A 9,364-nucleotide genomic window follows, 5' to 3' on the forward strand; every position below is an offset into this window, starting at 1 on the left:
CCATGGCTTAAAAACAAAAACAAACAAAAAGAAACACACACACAAAAAAACTTGACTCAAAACCATGGCTCTTGTATACTCCACTCAGCAGAAGTCTTCAGTGTCAGGTGCTGTTCTAGAAATGAACCATGCTTCCAGAGTGAAATCTAACCTATGATTCTGTAGTAACTTTTGTGTTATAAAAATAGTAATATGTAAACATGCAAATTTTTCCCCAGTTTTACTCAAGACTCTACCAATACAAGCTTTCTACCAAATTCTCAAAATTATTTATCTATGTATTCAACACTGGTTCTTAATCCAGTAAGAATTTGCCACTTATGCATGACAAACTTCTAGTGACACTGGACCAAGGATTTTATAAGGCAGAAACCAAACATATTATGATTAATTTGATAGAAAATGTGCACTGCGATGAAACAAAGTAGATCGTGTTATTTCACACTTAGGCTGCCACAGGATGGCTATTCAAAGTATCACCACCACCCAACACCCATGAGTGGAGCACAGATTTCTTCACCCTTGGTCAGGCACTTGCCCAACTAGAGTACGCTCTACTTCAGGCTGAAAAGAAAATGTAGTGGCCTATTCACCCTGCCTAGAGGAGTATGGAAGTTTCTTTCTAGGCTTTCTACAATTTCAAATTGAAGGCCAACAATTTCATTCTACTGAGAGGTCAAGTCTTTGTTACTAGGAAAAGTAGATAATGCTTACAGAAAGTTATAACTTTCTATACATAAGGATATGCTATTATCTAAGTAAATATCAAAGCATATGGCAGTCCTTCAGTCTATATTTGTTTTCAGACTGTTAATTGTCTTGTAGCAATAACCTTGCACCAAAGCCTCATCATGTTTCTTATTCAGATACCAACAAATAGCATAATGAAAACAGATCACAGACAACTGTTAGTGCAACACCTGGTCTCTGTCCCAGCTAAGGAGAAAAACAGTTCAGAGCATTACATGCTTATTTTCTTTACGCTTAGATCAGAGCTCCAGACTTTGCAAAATATATCTCCCTGTTCATATCTACACAATATCACACAAGATATCTTCTCCTTTAACTGAAACCCTACAGTACATGAGTATATTCTTGTCTGAGGAAGCAGAAATTAGAAAAAATAGGTCTTCAATCAATTATCAGAACTGAAGCCCATTTAAACAGTTAAGTTCTGATCAAAATTTAGACTTTAAATCAACATAACAATTTCCAAGCATAACCAAGTTTCGTCTCATTCAAATAATGCAAATTATTTTCTCTTATGAGAGCTGTTAAAAAAAAAAAAGATGGAATACAGTGAAATACCCCCTGAATTTCATCTTTAAAGATGTAAGGAACATTCTACATTTGTAATTTTTTTTGGAGTTTATACAATCTTCTACCTCCAATACATACAGTATTAAATGCATGCACATAAAACATATACTACAAGACAATCGGCTCTTCTACAAGTAATTCAGATCTAACTGAATTTTGGCATGTTTCTATTTGAATTATGTGATGTGAAAAATACTATAGGCCAATAAAAAAAAAAAGGATGCCTTTGCAATTTCTGCTATTCAAATGTGGTCAACAGTTTGCAGATCTTCTTCAGGACAGGGTCAGGTTTCTCCAAGTTAGCTTTTAATTCAAACCGATTTTCTGATATAAAGTTACATTCATACATATTTAAAAAAATAAAAATAAAAAAACAGACTTTAGAGAGTACATCCTCTATCATACTATATCACTACTTCTCTATGATCAGATGCACACAATTTTCTAACTCTTTTGCATCTCATCTAGAAGGTAATTCCATAGCATATAGAATACTATAAAAATAGCTGACCTACATTTTTGGTACTTTTGATGAAAAAAAAAAAAAAAAAACAAGAAGTTGTTAATACACTATTCAGACACCAGTACTTAGGTATTGATATATAAATACGCAGTTCACAAGGAACCAGATTACACAAATCTCTATCTAGAATAGAGGTCAACAAACTAAACAAACTAAAAGCACAAAAGATATCACAATTGAGAGTTCAGATTGTGTTAAACACACACACACAAAGAAAAAAAAAGAAAATCCCACTTAGTATCAGTCTTCTGAAATTACTCAGCTTAATATATAGCCTACCCTACTCTTACTAGCATCATACACATGTTTACTACACAATCAAAAATGATCTCATCTCCCCAGTTCCCAAACAGCATATACATTAACTTTTAGCACATACCTGTAACTGCCTGACTTCATTCTCCCTCATATCTGCCTTCAGGAAGGCAAGCCAGATGTTTTGTATTTCCATTGCCAACTTTCAAAATGCCTCCTCCTGTGTTTCATCAAGAGCAGGTGCACTGCTGCAGTTGTCCTCTGAACTTCCCAGCATCAGGCAGGCAGACTGAAAGCACAAGTGAGGGTCACAGAGTGACATAGGCATAGCAACAACTGTGACATAACACAGCCCCCCCAACGACCCGCCCTGCCCTTTGTCAGGGAGTAGCTGCTCAGAGCAGGATGCTAGGGTAGTGCAAACACCAGAAAATAGTTCCGACCAGAGCTTATGTCCCCACATGCTGTCCCAGCCACACCACAAACTGCAAATGCACATGAATAAACATCTTCCTCTTCTGTACCCCATTCCCAAGCCAAGGATGGCCCGATAGATAATATGCTTGACGATGCTATGCTACCATAGATTTTTAACCACACCTTCTAAATCTCACGTTTTCATGTATAAAGTTAAAATATGTATATAAATAAATAAATAATGCATATTTGAGCACTTAGAAATAGTTATAAACACTAACATTTTCGTGTACCATTTTGTGCAGTAGTTATTTATTTTTACTACTGTTAAGTACCTGGATATGCTTTCATGGAAAAATATATAATAGGAATAAACAAGCACTGGTAATCTGAATTTAAAATAAGTATATCTTTAATTTCATTCACCAAAACTACTTTTCACATAGAAAGTTTGTATTGTACTTATATAATTTTAGAGCACTGAGATAACAATTTAATGAAATAAACCAAGACAATCTCCCACGTGATTTTACTTTTTTTTTTTTAAATGACTGAAGAAGCACATACGTAGTTAAGCATCTTATGCGATATATATATATATATATATATTTTAATTTGGAAGACAAAAACCACAGTGTTCCTCTCTGCAGAATTAACACATTCCCTTTGGAAGATAATCCATTAAAAATAGAAACAAATTGTTCAAACTGTTATTGGATGAATTCATGCAGGACAGCATCAACTGCATACAGCGTATGAGTTCAGGTGGAATAACTACTTAATCTTATTCACGTTCATTATTATGCTTCTGTCTAAACCACAGTGGAAGGCTTGGACTTTGATATCTGTTTTTATACAAGCAAGAGTCATTTTGTGTGTCTTCTCAGTAGATCATAAAATTTACAATACCTCTTTTATCTCAATTTATTGCCATTAATTTCCCATTGCCATCCTCCCTGTTTTTATTTTCCTCTTGGCAAATCTTCTATCTACAGCTTGTGCAACAGTTCTCTAAAGAGATAAGAGATAACTGTCATAAGACAATTTGGTATTGTCTCAAAGCCTACTAGGAAAAAAAAAAAGTGTATTTGCGAAAATTATTTAAAAGCAAAACTATACTATTTTCACATTTTAGCATATAAATAAAAGGGTATGCATTTGTCATATACTTTCCTTGAGTACTGTTATTTTCCTATTATTTGACAATACCTTTTTAAAGTAATGCTTTCACTTTCCATATAAACTTAGTATTTATGCAACAATATCACCTAACACATCATACCAAATCTACAATACATTCCGTAGATGAAACTTGTACCAATACACCTTTCCTTCTTTTTATTGTTCCATTTAGCTGGTTTCCCTGAGACTCCATAAACAACATTTCAAAGACTTACTGAGTGAATGTCTGTTTTTCTTATACACCTATAGTCTGTTCTGCAAGTTCTAAGCTGAAACTTTACTATTATTTGAAAAAAAAAAATCATAAACATACTTAATGAAGAAAAAGGACAAATGCTGTCTCTGAATAATTTCAACATACACCCTGCATTTGTGCACACTTAACTCTGAAGCCCCCGCTATTTCCAAACACTGTTGTACTTCCCCGTTTATTGAGTGACAGATTACCTAGGTCTTATATGAGGGATAAATATTTTTATTTTTTTATGTGTTCCTACAGATACTTTTCCTTCACAATTGCTTTCAGTCATTAGCAAGAGTTTGTTTCTGGAAGGTGGAACTTGTGTAAACATCTGTCAGTTGCAAACAATTTCTCTGCTGTGGCACAACTGCATTGCCAAAAACATAATGCACTACAGCTTCAAATTCAGACACCACCTTTGCATGAAGGGGGTTAGCAAATGGCATTAAGTTGCAGTTATCAGGAAAAGGCCCGTCATGTTAAGGCAGTATTAAAAGCATTTTATCTAAGTGCGTGTTTTTCTTACTGCTGTCTCCCAGCAGAATCACACGTGCTTTCTCTACATGTTTACAGAAGATGAGAAAGGGAAGGCATTATGTTAAATTAGCTTTCAGTTACCTCAGATTTTACACGCGTGGACTCTCCATGAGAAGAAATGCCAGCCACTATTTGCTGGGCTTTATAAAAACGAAATCAATTCAAACAAATGCTTAACTCAGGTCTGAGCGTTAACATTAACATCAACGCAACGGGAATATACATCGGCCAGTATAGGGCCGGTACCGGGAACACACACCCGCCCCGCACACGCCCTATTCCCGGCACGACGGCCTGCGGCCTCCGCGCCGGTGCCCTCAGGGCTGGCAAGGGGCAGAACGGGCACCACCCACCACGGACCGGAGGCTACGGAGAACTACTGAAAACGCGTGTATTTTGCGAAAGCGGTCCTGGTGCGCTACTAACTACGGCTGGGGGTCGTGAGGGTGACAGACGCTGAGCGGCGAAGCGCCGCCCGCCGTAACGTGGCGGCCGCCCTCAGCACCTCCCGCTGCCGCGCTGCGGGACGCGGCGCGTCCCCAGGGCAACGACCTGCCCCGCCGCAGCGCCCGCCCCGTCCCCTTCGGCCTCGTCAGCCCGCAGCGCGGAGCCGCCCACAGCGCCCCATGCGCGTCCCGGCCGCGCATGCTCGGCGGGCAGGGGCTGGCGGCGGGCGCCATGGTGTACATCTCCAACGGTGAGCGGGGCGGCCGGGCCTCCCCACGGCGGCGAGGGGCGCGGGGCCGGGCCACTAAGGGCCTCCCCCGGCACGGCACGTCCCTCGGCGTATGTTTAACGGGGAAGAAGAAGGGCAAAACGCCGCACAGCGAATGGGAGATGGCGTTGATCGTCCCTCTGCGCTGTCCAGACGCAGTGTCTGTGTGGCGGTGACAGCCCGGCTGTTCCCAGCCCTGTGTGCTCATGTTCCTGTCGATAAACCATTACGCACGTCTTGTGGCAGCCTGGGTGTAAATGCTGCGCTCCGTGGACGTGGCTTTATGTAACGCGCTGTGCGGTGTCGCTTACTAAACGTCGCTGAATGTTTTCTGTCACGACAGGACAAGTGCTGGATAACCAGAGTCGGGCTCCTTGGAGTTTGTCATCTATAACAGATTTCTTCTGGTCAATTGCAGATTTTGTGGTTCTGTTGTAAGTAGAAATTAATTCTTTTAATTAGCGGTATTTTAGATTTGTCATAGGTAGATGGTACTCAGTACTATAAGCAACACAATGCAACAGAATTATTGGATTTATTCTTTAACATCCCATATCTACTGTTCTCAAAACATGTATGAATGTTCTAATATGACAACATGGCCCTGGTTGTTAAGCACTTTGAAATATGTAATAAAAACTACATGGAAACTGGTGCTAACGTACTGGCAGGTCGAATGAGTTTTCTTTGATTTTTTTCCATTTTTATACTGAAAAAAAGAAAAAGCATGTATTCTTGTTAAATATCTAGTTTCTAATAGCTGATCAAATTGAGATATTACTTGGAGAACTTTTACTGGTAACGATAGTTTCTGGCTGCATGAAAATAATCACACAGTGGTAATCACACATGTAAGGCCCAGATTGAAGCCAGTAAAGAAACACAGAGTTCTTTTGGTGTCTTCAACAGTCCTTCATTATTTCAGTTATAGGTTTACATTTTATGCATTTCTTGCCGTTTATTTAACACAAAAGTAATTTTATTGATTTTAAATATTTGAAAATTGGGTTTGAGCTGTATTGCAATTTGGAATTACTTCAGATTTTATCTTCCCATATAGAAGAAGAATTGCAAAAATTAACAATAATTTTAACAGGACATTGTTCATTCCTGACACTACTTTTTTTTTTTAAGTCCACTTATCTTTAACTTTCAAAAGGACAGGAGTTGTATCTAACAGTCAATTCAACCTAATTCCTCCTGTTTTATTTTCAGTTTCCAGAGCATTATTCAACCAGATTTGAGAAGAAGAGGCTACACATCCTCCTATTTAGGACGCAGTGATGGAAGAGGGTATTTTCCATATTATCAATAGTTCTGAATTTTTTCCTCTTCTTAGACAAATGTCATTCAGATTCAAATGTATTCAGATTACAGTTGTGATTTGTGTTGAATCAGTCATGTCAGAGGACTAAAATGTTTGTTGTTTTTTTTTTTGTCTGCAGCATTTTGTCTGAAACTTGTTGATAATAATACTTTGTTTTGAATAGCTGTAATAACAGCATGGTCTAACTAATTTTTCAAGGCTGCATAATCAACAATATGTATTTTCAAAATTCTTATTTTGTTAGACTTCCTAAAATTAAGTGTTAGATTACATGAAATCCGTCATTTCATCTATCAGATGGCCTTACCTTTTTGTAGAGCTGTGTAAAAGCATCAGTTAGTGGTAGCTTTGTCTTGTACTACTGGAGTAATTCGAACAGTTTGTGTATGAGAAGTTTTGTGTTGGATTTTTTGTTACAGCTTTTCACTTGAAACCAAACAACTTTTCTAGCATCTCTAATTTTGAAATTACTGTAAAATAGGGACAGTGTTTTTATATTTCTAGTTGAACAATGGAATGTTTACTGAATACATTTTGTTTTCTTTTTAGGCCTCCAGGAAATCCTCGCCGTAGAATGGGTCGTATAAATCACTGGGGTGGAGGCCCCAATCCACCACCAATGGCTGGAGGTGGATGAGGAAGGTAATTCCAAATATGATATATCCTGCTTTGAACTTTTCTTAAAACTCCAGGAGATAACAGTGATAATCAGAGCTTAAGGTAGAATTGAATGCTTTGTCCTACTTTTGTAAAGTTAACAGGAAGAGAATCCAAGTGGTTAGACACTTCATTAAGGGGGTGGGGGGGAGTGTGTGTGAAGGGGTATGGTATAAAGTTTTGGCTCAGAAATGATGAGCTTCTACGTAAATGTTGAACGGCTATTTGAACACAGCTGATAAAAAATGATATGGAACTCTTTCTCTTTATTGGTTGCTAATACAAAGTCCCATCCAGATCAGTAGTAACTGAAACTTTGCATTTCTAATGGTTATCATATGACAGGTGAGATTTTTTGTTTAAAGGGGATGCTTTTTGTAATTCAAAATCTGCATTGTCTTTTATTCATTAAGCTGAGAGGAGTTTCATCTAACACTGCATGTATATATAGTATGGTTTAATTTACTTTAGGGCTTAAGAAAACAGCTCTTTTCATGAATTCCCCCTTGTTACCATAATAAAAGTTACAAGAAAAACACACATGCAGGTGATCAATACCAGGAAGCTTTGTAGTAAAAAGTTCATACTCAAGAAATAAACAAAACCAACCACGTATACTCATACTTCAGTTCTGTCCCAAAAATGGATAAGTGATTCTCCATGATCCTTTTTCCGTCTGGATTTTTCATTTGACTAGATATGAGGCCAGCAAAGCCAGGGGGAAGGCTTTTGTGTGATAACAATGATGCGTAATCTGAAGAAGAGAATTTTGCAAACCTTTGGCCTACTTAGCTAAATTAAAAACAATTTTATTTTTATATGGTTACTTATATAACATTATCTTGCAAAGGAAAGCCTTGTTTCTAACCAAGCAATAATTTGTCTTTTAGGTAAACGCCTGCTGTAAGAGGCAGGCAAATGAGCATGCACATTTGCAAGGTGAAAGGGAAGAAGAGTTCAGCGGTGGACCAAATGAGTTTGAAGTCATGAATGTGTATGCCTAACCAAAAACTGTTCTGCAATACCAGCAGATTAATGAAGTTGTACTGGGAACTCCTTCAAGGATCCAGTGTAACTGAACTGCAGTTTTATTAAATACATGTTTACTGTCTGTCTAAAGTCTTTGTATAGCTTCTGAACGTTTTACTGTAGTTGCAAAATAAGTAAATTATTTATGGCTTGTCAGTACGCAGTCTTTCTTACCATTTTTAGAAAAGCAAAAAGTTCTATTCAAAACCCTTTTCTGTGCAAATGAAAAATACACTATACTTACTTGATACAGAGGATCATTCAAGAGTCAACTTCAAGCTGTGCTTCCTGAAAGGTGTCAGTTTTGCTGTATTTTTTGTACATTGCCATATTTTTATAATATTAATGATATGCTAAAAACAGTTTTTAAATGCATTTTAAATTACTCAGTTTTACAGATCTTCCTTTTTACGAACTCTCTTCCTTAAGCCCAATAATGGGTTTTACAACATGCCTATTTTATAAGCACTCTTGAAACAACTTCCTTCTGTTATAAGGGTATATGCCTATTTACTGTACTGATGCTGATAGGACACTTCTTCAATAAAGTTAGTCTTTTTTTTTTTTTTAAAGGAAGAAAAGGTAGCAAACTTGGTAAACCCAGTACTAACACAGAAGAGTTATTTTCTTTCAAACAGTAACTACTTTTCTGCAGTTCGGTGTATTTTTTAATTTTTATTATTCTGGGGGTCAACTGGTATTTTGTACTTCAATTGGAGAGGACTGGGTCTATTTGAGAAAATAGCACCTGCTAAGGAGAATCCAGACTGACTTATCTTCCATAAGGTGCCACTTGAAGCTTTTCCACCTAAACTTCTCTAATAACCTCTAGCAGGTAATTATTACATCCAACACTGCCCCTTGGTTAACATATGGATGTACTAGTTTGTTTCGCCTAGTAGTTACAGTGAAACGGCCCCTCCAGATGGCGATGCCCCCAGCCAAAGCCGAGCTACTCTCGATCCGCGCTGCGTAGCAGCAGCTGCACCCAACTCTGACCTCCCCACGTTCCTCCTCCTGAAGGAGCTCCCTGCCCTGGGACCAGACGCGGGCAGTCCCTGCCGTCGCTCGGAAGAGGCCGCTTCCCTTCCCCGCAGCAGCACGGCCGAGCATACGGCCTTTCCCCCACAAATACCGGCCCCGAGCGGCCGAGCCCCCTCC

At 38.4% G+C, this 9,364-nt stretch overlaps 2 protein-coding genes across 5 annotated transcripts in view; one reads left to right on the forward strand and one right to left on the reverse strand.

The window, feature by feature from the left end:
- CACNA2D3 (calcium voltage-gated channel auxiliary subunit alpha2delta 3) overlaps positions 1-4,895 on the reverse strand; it is a 531,247-nt gene extending 526,352 nt beyond the window's left edge. For 3 of the 4 annotated variants that reach the window (XM_048047527.2, XM_067003189.1, XM_048047521.2), the window contains exons 1-3: positions 4,557-4,895; positions 3,425-3,526; positions 2,223-2,387 (exon numbers count right to left, since the gene is read on the reverse strand). In XM_048047527.2, coding sequence (XP_047903484.2) covers positions 2,223-2,242 — 20 coding nt within the window. In that variant the 5' untranslated portion in view covers positions 2,243-2,387; positions 3,425-3,526; positions 4,557-4,895. The remainder of the gene's footprint in view (positions 1-2,222; positions 2,388-3,424; positions 3,527-4,556) is intronic. The other variant, XM_048047522.2, reaches the window with a different exon arrangement.
- Positions 4,896-5,020: 125 nt separating this feature from the next.
- SELENOK (selenoprotein K) lies at positions 5,021-8,359 on the forward strand. The gene is made up of 5 exons (XM_048047542.2): positions 5,021-5,172; positions 5,534-5,624; positions 6,406-6,483; positions 7,067-7,159; positions 8,065-8,359. The coding sequence occupies exons 1-5, from the start codon at positions 5,121-5,123 to the stop codon at positions 8,066-8,068; spliced, it is 318 nt and encodes a 105-aa protein (XP_047903499.1). The 5' UTR covers positions 5,021-5,120; the 3' UTR covers positions 8,069-8,359.
- The last annotated feature ends 1,005 nt before the right edge of the window (positions 8,360-9,364 follow it).

The sequence above is a fragment of the Anser cygnoides genome, chromosome 10 (genome assembly GCF_040182565.1).
Source record: "Anser cygnoides isolate HZ-2024a breed goose chromosome 10, Taihu_goose_T2T_genome, whole genome shotgun sequence".
NCBI lineage: Eukaryota > Metazoa > Chordata > Aves > Anseriformes > Anatidae > Anser > Anser cygnoides.